The sequence below is a fragment of the Falco biarmicus genome, chromosome 14, assembly GCF_023638135.1.
Source record: "Falco biarmicus isolate bFalBia1 chromosome 14, bFalBia1.pri, whole genome shotgun sequence".
Taxonomy (NCBI): Eukaryota; Metazoa; Chordata; class Aves; order Falconiformes; family Falconidae; genus Falco; species Falco biarmicus.
The window spans coordinates 17,478,139-17,500,830 of record NC_079301.1 but is presented as its reverse complement, the minus strand read 5'-3'; the positions used below and the strand labels follow the sequence as shown (position 1 = coordinate 17,500,830).

The 22,692-nt window shown below is 36.2% G+C and overlaps 1 protein-coding gene across 4 annotated transcripts in view; it reads right to left on the bottom strand.

The window, feature by feature from the left end:
• Positions 1–968: 968 nt before the first annotated feature.
• Positions 969–22,692, bottom strand: part of STAG2 (STAG2 cohesin complex component) — an 82,380-nt gene continuing 60,656 nt past the window's right edge. For 2 of the 4 annotated variants that reach the window (XM_056359516.1, XM_056359517.1), the window contains exons 19-34: positions 22,034–22,237; positions 20,402–20,472; positions 19,928–20,015; positions 19,738–19,818; positions 16,391–16,483; positions 13,946–14,120; positions 13,346–13,485; positions 12,120–12,221; positions 9,798–9,946; positions 9,135–9,263; positions 8,578–8,783; positions 7,967–8,156; positions 7,771–7,881; positions 6,141–6,267; positions 5,724–5,801; positions 969–2,885 (exon numbers count right to left, since the gene is read on the bottom strand). In XM_056359516.1, the coding sequence (XP_056215491.1) occupies positions 2,862–2,885; positions 5,724–5,801; positions 6,141–6,267; positions 7,771–7,881; positions 7,967–8,156; positions 8,578–8,783; positions 9,135–9,263; positions 9,798–9,946; positions 12,120–12,221; positions 13,346–13,485; positions 13,946–14,120; positions 16,391–16,483; positions 19,738–19,818; positions 19,928–20,015; positions 20,402–20,472; positions 22,034–22,237 (1,968 nt within the window). In that variant the 3' untranslated portion in view covers positions 969–2,861. Of the gene's footprint in view, positions 2,886–2,984; positions 5,131–5,723; positions 5,802–6,140; positions 6,268–7,770; positions 7,882–7,966; positions 8,157–8,577; positions 8,784–9,134; positions 9,264–9,797; positions 9,947–12,119; positions 12,222–13,345; positions 13,486–13,945; positions 14,121–16,390; positions 16,484–19,737; positions 19,819–19,927; positions 20,016–20,401; positions 20,473–22,033; positions 22,238–22,692 lie in introns of those variants that run through there. The other 2 variants (XM_056359519.1, XM_056359518.1) reach the window with 2 other exon arrangements.

Here is a 22,692-nt window from a genome sequence, read left to right as displayed (position 1 = left end):
AGACTTTACATTATATAGTGAAGGTATTTTTCTTGTGTTATAAACTTAGAACCTACTAAAACCATTTTCCACAAGATACTATTGAACTTACAGCAGGATTTAGAGACAGGAATGAACATTTGTAGTAGTAGTAGTAGTAGTAATAATTATGATAATAATAATAATAATAAACAACCCATCCAAAGTTACATTAGCAAGGATCAGAAGTATTATCGCGACAATTTTAAAATGACTCCTTTACAAAGCCTTGTAACAGAAAAGAGTTTTCAAGCCACAGCCAGAGCTGCTCAGTAGTTGAGGAGAGGGGAGTGGGGGGGGGAAGAGATGTTTAGGGTTTTTCCCCTCATTTCCTTGCTGTCTTGCCAATTAAGCTTAGAATGTTTATCAGGTGCATGATAAGGTAAGAAATGGGAAGTAGCATACACTTTCAGTGGTATTTCAAATGGACTATATACAGTACCTCCAACGTCTGAATCAAAAGCATTCTGAATAATGTCAGTTAAAAGTTAATAGGAAAATGAAACCAACAGAAAGGCTATTGATAAACCTTTAAAAAACGTAACACAAAAATAATTAACCATTCATTTCTTGGCATGTAAAAGTTCTATACAAATTTTAAAAATTTTATTTGCAGGTACTAACCTCTTGAAAAGCTCACTCTGTATTTACACTAATTCTTTAACAAGTTTATCTCAAATTAAAGCATATGTAAAACAATCATGATTGCATTAAGTTTTCTACTTTAAATTATTACCCAATTAGTGCTTTATTCACATTTTAAAAACTTGTACAATTTATTACAAATATAAAACAGTGCAGTTTTTCATACATTATCCCAACTCTGAGACAAACACTTAAAAGACATGGAAAAAGATTTTGATTTCTATAAACATAACATTTGCATTACTCATACCCCCTTCTTCACTGTCCTCCCCTAACCCCGATTTAAAAAGATCAAACATACAACATACTGTAGGTTTATTTTTATTCAAAAAGTTACTGTCTCAAGACATAAATACAAATCAGAAAACAGTACAATTAGGACAATAGAATGTGGAGGACAACAGGTTAAGGTAAATATATAAAACATTTTTAGCTGGTTGAAAACAAAGCTGTAAGAACTGCTTTCACAAAGAAACACTCCTTCAAGAGTAAGAAAAATCAACTTAAGTTTAAAATCATATATACAGTCCTCTCAGCAGTTCTATTAAATGCAGTGGTGTGAAAAACAATATAGGCAGTACTTTTAGACATGAGAGTATTTATTTATGTAAAATGAGTTAGGCAGATCTAGTTTTGAGTTTGTTGTTACCCCATGACTTAGTAAAATAATTATATTTTATCATGATCCTTTAGATAATCTATGGTTTTTGGCTACCACAGCCGAATGTTTAATTTCCGAGTCTAAAAACAGGAAGCCTTTTTGTATTCACCCATTTGGGGAGATTCTTGTATTGCAAGCATATTAAGGCATGGAATGATTAAAATAATATACCTCAAGAACTGAGAGACAACTGACAAAAAATATACATATGTAATATAAGTTAATATTTCCTTTAAAATGATGTCTAGCTGCCTAAGCCTTGCAAAATGAGTCAATGTCAAAATGGCATAGATCCACTTTCTGTTTTAGACCAAATTTAATTTATTTGTGAATGGACACAAAATGAAGTTTAAAGCTTAGCTTTCAAAGAATATTATGGGTTGTTTATGAATTTCTATTATCCAATCTAATTTACATACAGAGGAAATGTACTGTAACCTGTTAGAAGTATCTTTAACCTGAAGACTGCTTGCAAAGACAGATAGATAAAACAATATAAAATACAAATTTAAAAATCATTTTTAAAGCATGAATTCTCATGCTCTTCTATTTTTAAACATTGTTAAACTTTCAATATATTTCTGAAACCTCATAATTTTAAGTTGGAATTTAAAAGTAAGAAAAAACTAAACAAACTGCGCAATTATAAAATCAGCACCAATTTATATATATATATAATTTTATTTAAAATTTAGATCCCTATTCCCACACTCTAATAAGCTGTATAATTTTTGTTTAGAATTTTTCTGCAAACATACTACAATAAGCTTCTTTTATTTGGAGACAAAATACAGTGGCACTACTGGAAGGAATTTCACAACATTACATTTTTCTTAAAGGACAAGCAAACTTTCAGGGTTGGTAATGGGCAAGCATGACTGAGATCTGTTACCTTCTGATGGTTCATAGTTTATGGACCTTTCTGAGAAGGACAGCATGAAGCTTTTGGACTAAAAGTGTGGTTTAGATTAAAAAGTTGTTAAAGTTCTGCTTTACGTATTTTTTCCATGATTAATACAAACCTTCCGTTGCTGAAGTTTGCATTTAATTTAAAATACTGACACTCTTCTGGTTCTATCACTGTAAGAAAACCAATCCATCTATTATTTCAGTTCACGGATGTAAACAGCAATCCAGCAGAGCTCACGATTATTTAGTATAGCCAGCAAATGTATAGAGAGGGGCTCACATCTGTACCAAACACCTCCTCTCAGACTGTTAGGTTAAAACTCAGAGGGAATACTTCTTATGTTCCGGAAATAAACTGATAGCACATAAATAAAATATTGATTTTTTTTTTCCCCAACAAAAAAAAAAAGTGTAGCTTATCCTCAAATTGTTTACTTGTCCTTTACATTTCTTTTTTTTTCAGGCAAACAAAACTGCCCCTTCAATGCACTTGATCTTGAAAGCATGTCATTCTCCTTAGAGAAAAATCTGTTCAGAATTTCACTGTATCTACCACAATTTTGTATTGAAAAACTTCCTCTTCCACTTAGAAAATGACTTCACCACTGATTTATTTGCTGCTCTGGTATTAAAACATTGACACCCCAAGAACCTAAAAAAAAAGTTAGAAATGGTGTCAATTTGTAGTCTACTACACAGTTAACAAAAACAAAGCAATTAGTATATGATTTAAGATTAAGACACTTCAAGATATGTTAAGGCATTATAAGTTTATTTTTCTTCCAAACCAGATTTATGTAATAATAAACACTTCTGATTTATGTAATAATATGAAAAGGGCACCTCATTCGTTAGAAAAGATTTTTCCCACACTTGAAGTTAGCTAGATCCAGTAGGGATGTGATAAAAGCCTGTGCTTCAATTATTTTAGGTAATAATTGAAAAATAATTTTTAGTTAGTTGACTAACTTATACTTCTTTTGACAATGGCATTCTACAGCTGTAGCTTCCAGTAACTTGGCCTGGGACAAAACACTCTATAGACGCTGGCTGCTGCTGTGTCTGTTCATAAAAACAACAGGTTGCCTCAGAGTGGCTAGCCAGCACATAAACTTAATATTTCCTATTAAATGTATCAAGTCTGTCAGGAAGACAGTGAAAAAAATCAAGCAATGATCAGGTAAAATCAAAATGCTGTCCTTCAGGAGACTGTGTGATTAAGTGAAGAAAAAGCTTTCCTGAAACGAAGAGTCAGTTTCCACTTCCCACGTGGGAGCAAGCCATATAGTTTTCTACGCCAATGGAAGTAGGGATCACCACTGATATGCCAGACAAACCATCTCAGAAGATCCAGATCTTGTGACTGTCTTAGCTTTTATAGGACTTTATAAAATCAGAGAGAGCCACGAGAGACTTAATTTTCCTGAACCTTAACACTGCTGTTCACATTTATCTGTTTACAAACCAGTTTTTACTGTTCTTCGCATTAAATTCACTTTAGATGCATCATACAACATAGCACACGAAGACAGAACTGCCTCTGGTGCCAGCAGTAAGTGGACACATCAAAAAACGAGAAGACAGACTAAAATTTTGACCATAAACCATGTGCATCTGAATAAATTAAACAGCTTTATTACGTCTAGATCTATTGAAAACAAGTGCAACAACTCCAAGAGAGTAATGGAATTCTGAAATAAATTATATGAATAAAGCAAATTAACTTTATTCAGAGAAGATTATTTTTTTTTTTTTGCATTTATGAAATTGGTTTTTTACATTTAAAATACTGACTGATAAGCTGAGCTCCGATGTCATATGGATTCATGTTGCCTCCTAAACTATCGGCAGAGCTTTCCCCCGTTTAGTTAAAGCAATCGCGGTGGGGTTTACGCTATAGAGCATCTGGGATGCAACTGTTTTCTGCAGTCCTGCTTCCAGGACCACCCCCCCTGCTGCATCCTGCCTGGGGGAAAGGTTTGCTAGGTGGTGCCCCCTGCCCGTACCAATGCCCTGCAGGGCACCACCGCTCTCCGAGCAGGGGCACAGGCAGGGATGGCAGGGCCGGCAGGGATGGCAGGGATGGCAGGGCCGGCAATGCCGCTGTCACCGGCTGCCATCATGTGGGGAGGCGCCCACACTGCAATGAGCAGCGCCCGGCAAAGCCCGGGCTGACGGGGCGGGATGGATGAGAAATCAAGCACCAGGAAAGACACCTCGCTAACGGTGAACCTATTGAAACTATTCTGAATTGATTTTAGAAACTGAAAAGCCAAAGGTTTTCTGAAATCCATGAAACGCACCTGCAGAAGACCACATTTTCAGCATTGCCAGAATAAAAAGTGGCTGGTGTTTCACAGATCAAATCGATTAAGAATCAAGAAGGGGAGGGGAAGAACTCTTTCAAAACAAACGTCAGAAAACAGGTGATAAACTTTCTTGGTGTTACTTCAAGAACAGAACACACAACAGCTAGATGTACAACCTAATCTGATTCATTATTACTAAAGCAAAGGCCTACTGGTACAAAATATATGGATTTGCATTTAAAACAGTATTTAAGTCTTCTTTTTCCCATAACAAGAGCAGGTTCACACGCTGCAACAATACTGTAAAAAAATACATAACCGTCTTCCAAATTCCACCAAGCTGTCCAAGATTCCCAGGAAGCCTTGTTGTACTGTCCTCTGCTGGCTTGCTGCAGCTTGTTATTTCCAGTGTAATTTTGTACCAGCTACACAAGGTCAAAAATGGCTGCATACATTACAAGTGGTTCAAGACAGAAGGAATCCCTCATGCAGATTTTTTAAAGAGAATAGAGACTGCAGATTTATCAAGTCGGAAAAAAGGGCAACTGCAAGCAGAAACTACAGACTTCGGATGTTTTGGACCTAAAACTTTATATGGAAAGAAAAAATACCTCTCATCTCTATAAACAAGTATCTGTATTATCTCTATTTTCTCCATTATCTTACTTAGTACAAAAAGTAAATATGCCAATTAAAAAAGAAAAAAAAAAAACCAAAACTCAAACCAAAAAAAAAACCAAACCCGCAAACCATCCAATGCTGACAATTGGTAATGACATCAGTCATTCAACTAAGCTCATCACAACAGGAAACTTGCCTTTAATATTGTGTATGCACAGGTTTTATTTCTATTTTTTTAAAGCTCTTTGCTACCAACCTCTGCAAGGGTCTTTTCCATACCAGATGTGTTTTCTTCTCAGATTCAAAGGCTTTTGATTTTTACATAGCCACATATAAAGTATTAAGAACAAAAACCCTATAAACTTCCAAAGAACATTAACTACCTTAGAGTTTATGAAGCTGAATTACAGTGTAAAATATTTCACTGACTGTACCAGTCTGCCAAAATAAGCTAATGAAGACAACCTAAAGATTGCACTCCTTCCATTTAAAATTTGAAGAGAGTACTGTAACCTTCAGACTGATTTTACATTATTTTCCTCTTATGTAAGTTAACCTACCGATTCATCCATGATTGAAGCGGGGTCAAAGAAATCTGGTTTTAGTTCCGTTCTTTCTCTCCTGTTCTTTGATGGTGGCTTTAGAAAGCAAGCAAACAAAGACATTAACTGTAACTTCAGAAAAAAACCAAGAGGTTTTAGACTATAATAACTGAAGCTGAACTTTCACGGGGTAAGAATTTACAGGGGATAAATGTTCATCTCTCACATTATTATTACTACAGGAAACATTCTTGTTTTCTGTATGGCAGTTAGAACAGATGGCACTTGTATACAGACAGTGGCACAGCCGTTTCAGAATATGGAGATCAACAAGATTTTTCTGTTTCACCAGAAGTAAAATTTGATTTAAATATCCTACTTTAAAAGCAGAAATACGAATCCAAAATCCACTGAGAAGACAAGTAAATTTCTTACTAGGTCTATGTCCATGGTGTCAAAATCCATGCCTTCATTGAGATCTTCAATCCGCCCTTCTGATGACATCATTACATCTTCAACAATTGGCTCTTCATCATCTTCCATTAGACTTGTGCCACGTCGACTGAAATGAAAAGAAAAAGCATATAGTTTAGCATTAAATCAAGTGAAGCCCCATCTGAATATTTTTAAAGCTAATGTTTGGTAAGGAACTGCCAACAAATGGCAATTCCTTTACACAAAACAGATCAAGTAATTAAATAAATGCGTAACTACTATTATAGTTGGTATTTAACCAGCTAGAAGACACTAAGAGAGTGAGGGAGAACGACTAACAAAGATCAACTTATGTAACTTTGTGGTACATCTCTAGATGGGTATTCTGAGAGGCGGTGGGAACTGATAAGCAGATCAAACCCACATCCAATTCAGAGATTTACATGCAAGTATTTATGCTCAAGTGAGAAAGAACCTAAATTTTGCCACCTAAAGAAAAACCGTTCCTGCCTTTTGAGAAGGCAAGAAAGAACATCTTTGCGATAAATTGGATACATAAATTCATTTTCAGACATTCCCACATAGTCCTTCATCCTCTCTTCTTGCAACATGTACGTGCAACACCAGACCTTATCAGAAAAGGAGTCATTCTAATTATACTAATTGGTGTCACTATATTGAAAAAAAAACCCAGACCACTGAAACTATGTTACATATGTAATTAAAAACAAGCAGGGGAAAGGTGTAAAGCTCTTCCACATATATGTTCATGGGTTTAGTTCACAGCTTGTACTTTTCTTCTGCAAAACCTCACAGTCTTCATTAAAGCAGCGAACTTCTAAAACTAGTCTTCCTCTCCTCAGCTAAACTAGCCGTGGAACCTTATTTCATTAGCCTGAATGTCAAATCCATGCTATAGTAAGTGACGTTACAATAAGAATGTATGACCTCTGAAGGACAACATCCATTTAAGAAACATTAAACTGTCTTCATCTTTGTTCACTCTAAGGAGGACTTCACAAGGTTTTTGTGTGTTTGGGTTGGGAAGTTCTACAAAAGCTGATACTACAAGATTCCTCTCAACTTGAGTGTCAGTTTAGGTCAGACAAAATCTGTATCAATCACAGAAATGTTGAACAGAGCAGTTTCTTTAAAAGGAATGCTTTTTCTTCAGAAACAAAGCAGCTGAACACTAAACTTACAACTCAGAAGTCGAAGGAAAAAGGAATAGTAGAATTAAACAGCAGAAACTTTCTGCTTCATACACTGAACACTTAAAAAACTAATTTTTAATGTTCTATTTCTAAAAATGACTGCAGTTAGGAATATATAAAGATGATGTTTCAGATGCCACAGACAGCATTCAGTTCAACAACTGGTTCCCTTTTTCACAGAGCTCACTGCTGTTTAGATTTTCTGGAATCTAAGTTGAAAAGCAAGCAAGAAATCAAACTTATCTATTCTGCTCAACGCATCACATGCACTTTTACAACTGCTTTTCTAGGGCAACTTAAAATTGTAAAGACACAGAAAAACATTACTTGGGAACTAGGACATGTATCCAACTTAAAAGCACTTACTAAACCCTCTCCTCCCCAAACCACTGAAGGAAGGTTTCACTCTCACTCACATAGCATGTTGCAAGTTGGTTCTCAGCTTGACGTAGTTCATCGCTGCCCTCTCCTGTTGTCGCGCGGCTTCTTCCTGTTGCCTTTGAGCCAACATCCACGTTACTTGCGTGCTTAAAAAGACCATTATTCTATTTTAAACATGAACTGGTTTTGTGTATGAACACTAACACAAAGCAGACCTACTCATCTACGTACTTGTAATCGAGGGGAGCTTGGTGGTGTTCAGGCTGCATAGGATAGACACCCATATAACTTTCCTCAGGTCGCAATCTCTTGGGCTCCCTCATTATTGTGGAAGTGAGCTGAGGCGTCTGCATCATGACTGGCGTGTGCATTGTCTGCTCCCTGTTCAGCCACATACTGTCACTACTGCTGCTTTCTTCAGCTGGAAGGAAACACAGGACGTCAGTAAATTTTTTCATTAGTCTAAAACTGAATGTTTTAACGTGACATTAACATATGTACTTTCTGCCTACCGAGAATCAATTTCTTTACTTTTTGCCCCAAAGTCTTACATGTGCCTCAAATGGCCTGGATTTATAACCAATGGCTAGAGTATTGTAAACGCTCTTATATTCTGTGACTCGAAGCAGCACAGTGCCTTTATTTTCTTTTGCGAATCAGTGTTATGTTTACTCAGACTCTTATAGTTTTTCCACTAAGACTTATGCATGCAGAGAAGTAATCCTGTTTTAAAAAAATACATTTAAGCATACAAATTCACTCAAGCCAATGAACAAGGATCAGCATGTATAGTTTTACACAAATGTCTACTCTAATATATTTTAAGATGAGAAAAGTTCTACCTTCAGGTACTTTCCGCTTCCCTGTTGCTGGCTTTGTCTTTTTATTTCTTACTGTAGATCCTCGACTACTAATTCCACTAATCACTGACATAGTATCATCATCCCCACCAGCTAATAACGAGTTTCTGTAGGACATGAGAGGCAGCCACACATCTTCTCTTCGTAGAGACATCTGAAAGGTCATAAACTTCTCCAAGTAAACATACCTTTAAATAGAAAAAATAATTACAAAGATGCAAACTATCTGTAACAAGATGTTAACATGGGAAGGTAAGTACTGAAATTAACACGCAATGCTCCTCATCTAGTTAACAAATAGGCCTGAACAACAGCAAAGCCAAAATACCATTTCTGTTCAACCACCACAAAATGAGAACAACAAGGACAATACAGTTTACCCTTTGTGATTATACCTGACTGTCTTAGTACAAAATGATCTTGATACGCCAAAGATTCCACTTTAGGTGAATGCAATACACATAAACACATTATTTATTCAGATGTGCGACTTTTATGGTTATCATTACAAATATTAAGAATATTGAGAAAATACTTACACTGTTCTTTTGTCTTGTCTGAGAAGTTTGGAGGAGAACTCACTCAGAATATCAAGAAACGCCAGATTTAATGGTGGCTGGCTCTCACCTTGTGGATTAGGCTCTTTAAAAGCAAATTCTATGCCATCCCTAAGAAAAATTTAAAAATTAAGTCACATACAGCATAAACTAAAGAAAAAGTTTAAGCACTGGGAGCTATCAACACTGAACACCCTTCCTCTATATCAAGAAAGCAGTAACTCAATGTTTCCATGTTCTGGGGGGAAAAAAAAAAGCCAATTTGAATCTGGACACACTCTTTTTGTCATGATGTTTCTACCTTGCATTTCAAGTTCTCTGCATAAGGCCAACATGACCACCACTAACAATGAAGTGGATCAGTTCTTACTGTCATGAGTAAGACACTAAAAATACTTTTTCATGAGAGCATCAATAGCACTATCATTTACGAGCTTATACAGATATGCTGAAGAACATTAACATTATTTAATATTTGCGTTTAATTCACAGAGAAAACTGCAGTCCATCTCCTAATTTATAAATGGGCTGTATCATCTCCAGTGCTGATGCTTTTTGTATTAAATTTTGAAAGACTGTGAAGATATTTTAACATTAGTCAAGAAGTGTTTACAAAAAGGGAAGTAATACAAAGCACACAATTACTTGTGTAACATAGCAATAGCTTCTCTTGTTTTCAACTGATCCAGTCCAAACGTTAAAGCAAAACGTCGAGCAAGTTCCTTTATGCCACTGAATGTCGGTGATGATCTGTCAAAATTATAACCATTTTCTTGAATCATTTCATTGAAAAGCTGTATGAAACAAAAAGGGAGACTTTCATTTATTAAAATATTACAGCAAACTTTGGACCAATTGACACAGAACTAAGTTTCACCAAAAAAAGTGTTTTACAGCGTTCTTTTTTCTTAATTCAACAACCCCAACAGACAAACATGGAGGTTTAGGAAAGCCATGTCAAGGCTACTCTTGAAGAGCCTGCACTTCAGAGTTAATCCTCGAAATGCACACTGTCCAAGCACGCATCAAACTGTAAATATGCTGGATGACAATTTCAACATTTCCCTAAATGAGGCATTCTAGAGTTGAGAATACTAAGAATTACAGTAGGATTCCCTTATACATACACTAACAGAAAAGAAATAAACAGGGTAAATTCTCACCTGATCTTTACTATTACAGTCTGTCAAACCACTACTTTACAATTAATTTTTTTTATATCTTTTCAAATACAAGTATAATGAAGAAATTCTCAAACAGAAACATGTCTTCAGGAAAGTTGCCAAAGACACCAGAAACTCTGCCACCGAGACTCACTTTTAACTATTCATCAATAGCTGGCAAAGCCACTCTGAACTTCACAATCTTTGATCAATCCTTTTCTCATCCTACTGAACTTGACTGAATTCTCTTCAACAGTCAATTTTTCTATTATTTTTTAAATTTGTCTAACACACTCACCCTTCACCCTCTCATATAACACAAAATAAACCAAAACCAGACTTACTAGGGCTATGAACCTTAACATCTTGTTTATAGAAATGTTTTGACCCATATTTGCACGTTTTTCTCTTATGTTGGCGTAGCTCATTGCAACTTACTTATTCCCTTTATCCACTATCACGTCTATTATTTCTTCTCTGGTTAGCTTGTCTTTTTAAAAAAATTTCCTGGAAAAAATGCTAGTTACGTGTTTAACTTTACATGTGGGGTTTTATTGTTTGTTTGTTTTATAACACTTGGGTCCCTTCATGTTACTATTCTTATTGGCATGTAAGAATCATGTAACTGCCTCTCTATTACATGTGTAATTGTACTCACTACATTCCTCTGCCTGCCATTTAAAATATAAGGGGCTGGTTATTCATAATACAGAAGACACTAATAAGAATAGTATTTACCACAAAAATTTCTGAACTCTGGTGAAAAGTCAGCAAAAACTGTAGGAGTATTTAGTTGCATATTTTATGCTGCAGGTCCACCAGCTACTTGCTGTTACCAAAAGGAAAGGCCTCATCCTCCCTTGTATCGGCAATATCCATATAGATTAACCAGCTTAGGGGCTTCATTATGGACTTTTTCTGAGTATTTCTCAACCAGGATGAGTATCTATATCTATATCCACTATGTAGCTGTATGACCTCAGTCCAGAAAAACAGGCATGGGGAGAGAGAGGACAACTTGGGGTACACATTTTTCCTTTCAACAGTAGCAGAGATCTACGCTGGATTACAGTGGTTTGCAGAGGTATGGCTTTATTGTTCTGATCCTGTAAATAAGATTCATGCAGATGGTTCATGTGAGCAGATGAATCCGACTCTGACCTCGACTGAATTCATCAGGTCTCCACACAAACAAGCTCATTTACTGAAGAGAGCATTAAATCATGTTTTAATTTCAAAGATGGGTGAAGCCCCTACCAAACATTAAGAAATACTGAATTACTAAAACTTCCCATTACTATTCAGAAAAGTTAAAAAGAAAAAGGGAAAAGACCCCAAAACCAAACCAAAAAAACAAAAACAAAAAAACCCACCACAACACCCCAAACCCAAACCTCAGCAATCACCCCCACGCCCCAAATGCCACCACAAAACCCCACCACAAGGCAGGAAGCGTTTTCCCTTGTTTATCTGCTCATAAATAAGTAAACTAGCAGTTTCGCAACATGTTTCTCAATACGTGACTCAAACTAGTGTTTTAGAGTTAAGAAGGTATCACAGAGTAAAATTCATTTCATATTTATCAGCCCCTCAATATACCTTTTGTAGCGCAGGATCTGGTAAATACAGGAAAACTTCTGTCCGTTTTTTAAATATTTGCAGAAAATGTGTTTAAATTTAGACCTATTTATCCCTACCTTTTGTAAGAATTTCTTCATTAATACCTCACACTAGCTATTAAGCAACAGGATATGATCTACAGTATGGAATTTTCATGCACAAAAACATTATAAATCATTCTTACCTGCTGCAAACTAAGAATAAGCGTTTTAGCACACTGGATTTTGTCTATCTGTCTTGTTTTACTCATTGTTTCTTTAATAATATCACCATAGTCATTGTAATACTAGGAAAAATAAAAAAAAAAGGGTTAACTTTCAATTTTAGTTGAAAACATTACAACTACTGAATTCTTCAGAAAACAACATTAGGATTTGCCATTTGAAAAAAATTTTGAACACTCAAAAGGAACAAAACCTAACATGTTCATGATTGCGTCACCAAAATGATATCCTAAACCACTCCAAAACGCTAAAACCCCCTCAAATCAAGAAAGAGTATATCCACTCCTTTTCACTCTTGTCATCAGTATTGCTTTAGAGGCAGAATGACCTATTTGTCTTCAAGGCCATGACACATTTGTTAATGACACATGTTCACCCCTTCAGGGTACAAGATTAGAATTTAATCTTTGTAGTAACTCCTGTAACTCTGATGAGGAGTTTTCTGTTTTCTCAGCTGAAAGGACACTTTTGGACAGCATCACAGCCGTAATTTTTCCAATGCAGACAGCTGCCTATTCAGTTCTTTATAGGTTCAATAAAGACTCACTTATTTAGAGATTCAAAGTATTTGTAGGGCACTCAAGACAGAAAATTTTTTAAGGTAATCACCAAGGAGCAAAGCTTTATCATGTTCACAAAATGAGAGCTTATATTACTGTGCAACTGTGAATCCCAGGAGCCAAGAAGGGGGTTTTATATTTAAGAAAGACAAAAACTGATATAAAGATCACATTGCAGGGAGCATGGAGTAGTGGGTGGAACTCTCAAAACTCTCGTTTCTATTCTACAAAGCTTAAGCTGGAATTATTGGATGAGACTTGACATCATGTTGTTGTCTTTGTGAGAAGATTCTCAAAAGGCCTGGTAAACTAACAGCTGAATTAAAAATATACCATCAATCGGGGTAAGATTATAAAGCTACTGAAAAGCACATAAAAATAGTGATCAGGCTTCCTCCCTCCCTCCCCCACTACCTACAGACTGGAACTGTGAAGCTAATCTCAGTCATTTTTTTCCCTTCTGACAGAAAAAGAACTTTTAAAGGCCTACAAACTTTGGACTTTTAAGTTCTTCACATTTTGTATCAATTATCTTGCAAGGTAAAAAAATAATAATCAATAATTAAAAAATCCACAGCTACTATATTCTAGTTTTATGAAGTATCGCTCCTAGGCTTCAAATTTACCTTCATATATTGCTTGAAAATGTCTGCAGCTGTATTCATTTCCACCACAGTATATACAATGAGTTTACAGAAAGCTGCAAGTAGATTTCTTCGTTTGTGCAATGCTTCAATTTTGCTAGCTTCATCGTCCTGCTGTCCATCTAGAAAGAGTTCAGAACATGAAAGCTGTCAGGTTTAAATACTTCATATTTAAGCAATACATATAAAGTGATGTGGGCTAATGGTCAGGATTCAGAAAACCAAATCTCATTTCTGACAGCAGCGCACTTCATTGCCCACCGACAAGTCTCTTTTCCTGATAAAGAAACATATATATTTGTGCCTATTAAACCAAACCTTCACCATGATTATCCTACATGTCCCCAAAACATAAAGTGCTTCAACCAGCTGCTGACATTTAGAAGACAAACCAACCTCTGTGCCCATGCACACTTCTCAATGCGAGGAACAACCCCACCCACCCCCCAAACCGCAAAACAAAAGAAATAAACAAACAAACAAAAACCCCCACAACACCCCACCCCCAACACAAAAAAGCATAGGCAAATACATTAATCAGAAGGCAAATAATACAAAGGAAATGTTAAGTTTTGTACAAACCTGCACTATTATTATCATCATCCTGATCGATGAAGACATGATCTAAAATAAAACTGAGTAGTTCAGATTGCAACGAAGAATCAGGAGTGTAAACAAGTGGCTCCAACATGTCACGTCCTCCTGTCATAATCTGATGACTGAAGATCATCAACACATCACACAGAATTGTGAAAGCCTGTTAGAAAGAAACCTCAGTAAAAACTTGCTTGAACGCTGTTTAGAATAACTTATTCCCACTTAACAAAATACTGAAGAGCCCAGTGGTGTACTTAAGTACACTTAACCACTTAAGTTAAGTCCTTAACCACTTAAGGCCACTTAAGTCCTAAACAACTACACAGGCCAACTGGAAGTCAAAATAAGCATAGCTTCTTACAGCAGGTTGCTATATGAAGACTGGGTCTTCATATAAAAATAATGTATAGATGAAGACAACTAAATGTCAAAACATTGTGAGATTAAAACATGAGGAACCTGAAACGCCCAAATTCTGAAACTTCCAAATTTTGCCTGACAGATACTACGTTAGGTCACTAGAGAACTTTGTGGACAGCAGCCACAGCAGAGCCTCCTTTTTTCTTTTCAATGCTTTCCATCACACTTGTAAAACATCTAACAGCTGAGGTCACTCAATCCCTTTAAATCCTAAAGTACGTCTTGCTTCTGAAAAAAGGAACCACCTCTTCATTTTGCTAACTTGTGCGTCTGACATACGATTTAAATGTCTGTTCCCCACCTCCCCATAAAGTTCAAATGTATCAGTACCTAGAGTGACATTCATCGAACTAACAGACCAAGGCCACATGCTGCTTAGTGCTGCACCTCATCTCTTTGGACTCTAATCTCTTAAGTACTTCCATTTTAATGAACACAACTGTTCTCTTAACTCCTCAAAGCAAGTATTATTACTAACTTCCCAGTCAGAAAAACAGACATGCTACTCTGCAGGCCCTTGCGCCCTTCCATGAGATGAGAGGAGAGCAGAGCCACGGCTCCATGCCCTGTGTGACTGAGGCAGCTCCAGTTTCCAGAGTGTTCACCTGAGCCTGAGTTATGTAACTTTTAAAGAAACCTACTCGGTGCTTCAGTAATTTTTGTTACTCATGCTTTCGCAGCCTAAACCTTGTGATTTTGACACTAGGTAGCTCTCTGACAGAACATGACTATTTAGTTCCAGGAATACTCTTGTGATGGCAAGAGTTTCAGACGCTGCAGTTATGCGACTCAGTGAACCAGATTTTCAACTTCAAGCTCAATCAGGTTAATACCTTCAGCAGAAAAAAGGCTCTTGGCTTCCTACTTGTTTAATTAGAAAAGCATACCCAGAAGATAGTTTGGCCCTTCTCCCATAGAGACATATTTTATTTTCTTCATTTTAGCGTTCTGAAGATTATTAAAAGCATTTACTTTGAATTAATCCTGCTCTCAGTTTTTGCTCTTCACTAGAACCTGAAAGTCCTCTGAGTGTCCTGGCTAGAGAACTATTCGACCACAGACTGAAGAGACTCAGTCCCAACAGTTTAACCTTTTCCTTTGAGCCAGTTACCCTCAGAACTCAAGACAAGTATTTCCCAAGACGATGTCTCAACACTTTTAGAAACAGAAGAAAAACAAGAAACCCTCAAAACCTTCATGCCTACATTTTTCTTCAAAAAAAGACAGGACTTTTGTCTCCTGCCTGAAATGTCAGGCACTACTTGCATGGACTAAATACCTACATACCTCATGCCCGAAACATACAGGAACTTAGTTCCAGCTAAAACTCTCCCCACAAAGGACAACTATATGGGGGGTTGAATGAAACTAGTAAAATGAAAACTGCTCACACTTTCTACAAGTACTACATTGTTGTTGAGGCTTCCAAGCATTTGCTAGAACGGTCTCCAAATATCTCTAAACAATACTGTTAACAATTGACCAATGTGTGTGTGTACCTATGGGTGACCACAAAAAAAATAATGCAAAAATGTAAAAGCATTCAAAGATAGCACTAAGAAAGTAACTTCTTTCTTGTAAATAGCCATCCCTAGCTCTTCCAGCTCTGAACCTATGAATCCATAATTAGCTCTGCTGGATGTGTGTGCCATGACCACGTGGTAAGCAAGAAGTTTGAAATGGAACTCTCCTATCTAACTTACAAACCAGGAAGGCGCATGGTCACTGTTTAAAGAAACAAACAAACAACCCCTCTGAATAAAAGTTTATGCTGCCTAAAATTACTTGAAAGAATCAGGTTTAGATTGATCCTGAAATCCTACCTAAACTACCTAAAGGAGGGCAAGCATACAAGTACAGTATGTTACTCACACTAAAAAGGCATTCAGCCTGAACATCCAAGACAGACCACATTCCCACATAAGCACTAAAAATCTAGCAAGATGAACTTTTTAACAGCTTTAGAAGTGTAATATTAGAAGACTACAAGGATTAAAAACACTAACTAACCTGTTCCTTAACGGCGGTGTTCACGTTGGTCAGGTAGTGTTGACAGATTTGACAGAACACTCTCATCTGCTTCTTCAGACGTAGAAGATCCTCCTTTAAAGAGAAGGATTTCATATAACAGTTTTTCTTTTTCAGTTTTAGTCACATTTAGACGCATTTTCACAAAGTTATCCACCACAGACCTCATATGTAGTTAACATTCAAGTCCACTGTGTTATTAAAAATCATTATTACAAATAAAAATAGCAAGTAGCAATTTCCTCAAATTTGTCATACTGTGTACCGCAAAAAGAAATGGAAGTTGGAAGGAAAATAGTTTTTTTTAATAAATAACTTCACTAACAGAAAAAAATCCAAACCCAAATCTAAAAAAAGCCCAACACACACCCTCCAAGTAAACAAGCAAAACAGGGGAAAAAACCTCAAACAAACAAACCCAACCCAATCCAACAACAACAACCCAGAGCATACAGCATTTTCTCTTTAAAATATCTGTATTTTCCACCTAGAGGATAGATTTTCGATAGCTGTTTGTAACTACAACAGACGAGGCTACATGGTATTATTTTATTTTTTTAACTCACTACTTAAGGATATAGTAAAATGGCAAATGAGAATTGGGGCTTTCTTCCCCTCTTCCATTGAAAAAAACAAACCCACAGTGTGGTTTTCTAAGTGTCGCAGAACTTCCAGAAAAGTAGATTAATGAGCAAATAAATGTATCAAACTGGTCAAACATCATCCACATATGCGGCATAGTTGGTGTTAACTCAATCATATGAAGATTCTAGCCCATGTCGAACCTGGGAGGTCATACTATGAAAGACCAACTGTGTAAACAGCATCAGTTCAGACAAAGAAATACCCCTGAGATAAGTTTTAAAACTGTCCATGCAACATAAACCAAGTCTCAAGAAAGAAGGTAACATACTGGTACAATGCGTCATTTAATCTCAAAAGGAATCACAAAAGCAACAGCTGCTTCTTGACTATGAGTTTAAGTATAATATGAACACCTTCCCGACATAAATCCTTTTCTCTCAAGATTTACCATTCAGATTACTATACTGATGTTAAGAGAATGACACGTGGGATTTTTTCTTTCCTTTATACAGAATTGTTGGTTTAAATTTTAATAAAAATTGAGCTATTTATATAGTCTTTTATTTTAGCAGCCTGTATTATGTAGCTAATTCCATAGACATTCTATTCACAAACAGCACACAGCGGTTAATTCTGTCACAGAACAAAACCCAAAACCAATGAACAACAACAAAAAAAAAATATCTTTAAGCACAGTACATATAGTAAATATAGCGTCACTTCTAGTTCTGTGCTTCGACTTCTTTGCTGTTATGTCACATTGGCATTGAACAGAAATTAATGGGACTTCTGTATGTACCTGGTACGTTTGGCAGAAGTCAAATGTAATAAAATAGTTGTGGTTCAGAAATTAAACTTACAAAAGCTTTGAATTTACCAAATTTTATTATACAGGAGCAGAAAACTATCTCAATAAAGGACCACTTTTCAAGTAAGTTCTCTTCATTCCTGCTGGAAGTATTACAAATTACATTTTACTGAAAAATAGCTAAGTTAATCTTCCTTTCTCACCTAACCTTTCACTATTTAGCTCAGCCTCTGCTGTCATGATCATGATAAAGCTTTAATCACTATTACTATTACTAAACTCAAGACCTATTTACCCTTTAAAGAATAAACTAAAAATGCCTACAAAGCCTTCACTTACAGAAGTGGTTCTCAACAATTACATATCCTCTTCCTATTTGGTATTTTTAGTTTTGGAAATGTTAAAAGCCATTAAAACCTACATGGGTAAACTAGCTAGCCAGCCAGCGCTGAAGTTCACATTTATTTAACACATCTTCAGCTTGCAATTACTGAATCAGTAAGGCCAAGATTGTTTATTGGACTAGTGAAGTGTTAATGTGATAAGGAGAAAAAAAAAAAAAAGAAAAAAAAAAGAAAAGAAAAAAGAAAAAAAGAGAAGAAAAAAAAAAAGAAAAAACCACCATAACCTCAAACGTGTCCTGTTATAGAAACCATTAGTACAAGTAATAGAGCATGCTTCTCCACTGCTGTATCTACCAGAAGCTCATACTACCATACCCTGAAGAAAAAAATATACATCACATTCAAGTAAGTTTAGTTAATAATCCATTATTACAATAATCACAAATTAAAATGTATTGATTATATATCTTTTAATGTAATGAATTGTTTTCTCCCTAGCAAATTACAGCAGATGCCTACAACTTACTTCTTAAATTAATTGTAACTGTGGCTATCAAAGTATTTTAAAAACCTGAAAAGCGTACTTATTTCACCTCTGACAAAGATGTGTTGTTATCAGTAACTCCAATAAGAAAGTACAACTCCACCATAAGTTTCTGGCGAAAGGACACAAAATGTACCCTTCTTACAGGACTGCAGAGGGCTTCCAGAAAAAGTGTTTGATTACAGCTTTTATTTTTAGTTAAAGAAATCATCAAAATGTTTCAGTGCTTACGAACTCCGTTCTAAACCCATCTTTCATTAAGCAGTCCACACATCAAACCACCTAATCACCCTCCTGAAGCAACGCTATCCAGTGGACACAAGAAACCCTAATCCTTCCTCCAAGATTTTCAAGAAGTGAAATTAGAAAGATGACATTTGCCAGAGCTTTGCCCTTCAAGATTACTATACATAGAACCAGAACAGTCCCTCTTACTATTCCCTGAGAAAGTTTGAAATTTAACTTAATAACTTCATGCTGATGAAGAGCAAAAAGTAGGATTACAACATACTAAGCAGTAATACTACTACGACAGTATGCAAATTCTTCTGTCTCACTGACACTTCACCGTTTCACAGTTCAAACCCACTACTGGAGTAGTAAGACTGACTATGCTGTGGTTTATAATTGGTATTCTATCCCTCCTCAGCATTGTTGCTGTGCCAGACTAACAGGTATTGCATTAATTTACTGCAATAACTTTAAAATTCTACCAAATTAAACATAGTATGACATTTAAATATTGAAAATGTAACAATTTATAGAGAAATTCTAGGTTTAAAAGTCAAACATTCCACTACCAAAATGATGAATTTTGAAGAACTTACTAGAAAAGCAGATTTAGGCATGTATCAGTATAACGGGGGGGGGGGGGGGGGGGGGGGGGAACCCAACACCCACCCCACCCCCACCCCCCAAAAAAAAAAAAAACCAAAACAGCAACAACAAGAAAATCTTAGTCTTAATTCACACCATCAGAGTTCCCACTTGATGATACTGCAGGTATGTACAAACGTTTATTTACTAATACAACTGGCACGAGGCATACCTTTGTGGAACTGCTTTCAGTAATTTTTGCTAGCTGCCAAAGGATTACATAATGAGTACACTGCAGTGCATGAATAACGATCTGAAATCAAAAGGAAAAAAAAAACACATGTTAGATGACAAAGACCAATAAAAGACAGCAACAAAAGCTATTTATTGTTGTACGTAAAAAACACATTTTAACTACAGACCTGTTCTGGCATGTCTCCATTTTCAATGCCAGTTTTCAATAACTTGTAGTTGCAGCCAAACAAGTCCCATCTTGATAGGTCATGTGCACTGGAAGCATTAGAAATAAAGCAAAGATGTAATTTAACTATCATCATTTCTGCAATGTGATGTTAACAACCAGTAAAAGTTTAACTGGTCTAAAACATTTTTAAAAGCAACCACCAAAAAAATACCCGCCATGAATACTCCCCCAAACCCCAACAATACAAAAAAGCCCCAACCAAACCAACAAAAAAAAAAGCCCAGATGATTTCAGTTTTGTATGTATTTCTTCATATATTCAAAACGTGTGATGTTGTGCACAACACTAAACATTCATGCGAAACAAAAAAACCTCCAAGTTGCATTAAAAAGTTAAGATATCAAATTAAAAACAAACAAAAAGAATCCCACACACCACAAACCCTGACAGATGTTTGCAGAAGCCTACTTACTTGTGAAAAGCAGTGATTCTTTTCAGTGTTGACAAGACTTGATATGCATCATCTTCATCAGGTTCCTCCCCCTATTTAATAATCATATAGTAAGAATCCCAAGCAATGTATACTAAGCAAACTAAGGAACTAAAGATAAAAACACACCAAAAAAAAGGAACAAAAAAACCCCAACACCCAAATTTAATAACACCAAGCCCCAAAACACAAACACCCACCCCTAAACTGAACCAACAACCACCAGAGAGAACTGTATTTAAATTATTTATCAATGACACATTTGTTTTTAGAATAGTTAAAAGAGTTTCAGAGTGAAAGTAGCAGTTCATGTTTAGAAATAGCAGCACAAGGAGAAACAGAAGAGGGGGGTGGGGAGGAGGGAGAAGGAGGGAAAAAAAGTCTAGGCTAGCAGAATACAATGTTATTATGTAGGTGCTTCAATTTTCTCTGAAGAATCCAGCAGAGGCCACTGTCAGACAATAGATACTGGACTAGATGGGCCACAGGTCACTACCTCAATCTTACTTTAATCACAGGAAAAAGCCTTTGACAGAGGTAAGAATGTGTTCTGTTCTAATTTTCCCACAAGTTCTGACAAACTTGCATTTAGAGAAAGAAAAGGAGTAAAAAGGAAAGGGTCCAAGAACTACCTATGTAAGTACGCATGATAAACTCTAAGGTCACAGAAACTCCTCCTCAGTGTACCAGAGATACTACAAGTCCCATGCATTTCACTTTCTGTTGTTGCACAACCTCAAGCACTACAGATGTCAACACCTCTACCGCAGCATTTGCCATTTCCCTTCAAGCCAACTGTCTGACATTTCATTTCCTTGCTTTACCTCTTCCTTCCCCTCACAAAGGGAGAAATAAATGGATTACTAGGCACATTTCTTACATAGTCCATGTATGCCTAGGGTTTCTAGAGTGGAGTCCTGGTTCAGGCCAATAAGCAAGAGGAACAAGAGTAAAGCTTGATAAAATAAGTCTGCATCCGTGAAGTGTGGAGAATGAAGCCGCCAGAGAAACCTCCCATGCTCCTTATCACGTATGAGGAGGAGGAGAAACAAGTTTTGTCTGAATGTCAGAGAACCCACGTAGCGAAGTTAAATACTGTATTAGAAAATTCGCACTCTTCAGATTAGCACAGTGTGGGAACAAAGCAATTTTTAAGCTATTAACTGCATCTGCTTGCATTCAGGAAGGGAGGGGGAGTGTTTTCTAGAGATTTTAACAACAGCAACGTGCAATCACAGGGCAAGACTAGCAACACTAGTACACCTGAGAAGAATCCTAGTGGAATTACAATGCTACATCTCTCAAAAGCATCAGCTTAAGAACCTAAAGGTGAAAAGTTTACGTAATTTTGTAGTTTATCTGAAACTTAGCTCAAATTCCCAAAAGACACTTATCAACAAGAGATTAAAGACTCACTGTCATTGTATAAAAGAACAGTCCGAGATCACATAATCACAGCAATGATACTGTTGTATTATTGTGCTTCACTTAGCAGGTTTGAAAGTCAGAGGGAAATTTCCACCCCTAAACTCACTGACTTGCATGGGAAGGCAGAACAACATACTGGAAATATTTTACAAGGGCAGGAAACGTTGATCTTGCATATTAAAATACCTCTTGCAGGAAGTCTTCAAGAAGACGATTAAACTTGTCTGCCAGTTCATCTATTAACTGACTTCTTGCAATGTCAACCCTGTTAAAGATTGTGAATTCTTCATTACAGAGAGCGTGGTACGTTTTGGAACAGGCTTCCAAAACATCTATATCTGTGTGCTTCTCCACAATATCCCGGATTTGTCGCAGTAAGGCATCCAAATGCTACAAGAAAGATGAGGCATGGAAAAAAATTATGTATTCATATATATACACGCATGCGTGTGCACATATCTTGAATTAACCTTAAGGAATTTTAAAAGATAAAATCAATTTATTACTTTTGTAACTATGATACAGAACACAACTTCTATAAAGCTCATGAAGCTTCTCAGTAAAAAATCTATTTAGCAAAAATTAAGTAGGAGCTTGTCAAAGGCTAAAGATTCAATGCATTTTAAAAGTCATTAAAAATTTGCAATTGTCAGTATGGTTTCATCCAACACTTGAATTTCCAGTGACAACTGAACAACACAGAAGCATTTATCTCCCACTCACACAAACATTTATAAATCGTCTTAAAAGCTGTATAATTGAAGATTTAGTTTCATAACACTCAAGTATCAGCACTGAAACCAACTTCAGTTGTTCTTACATGCCTTCCTTCAACCTGAGTTGCT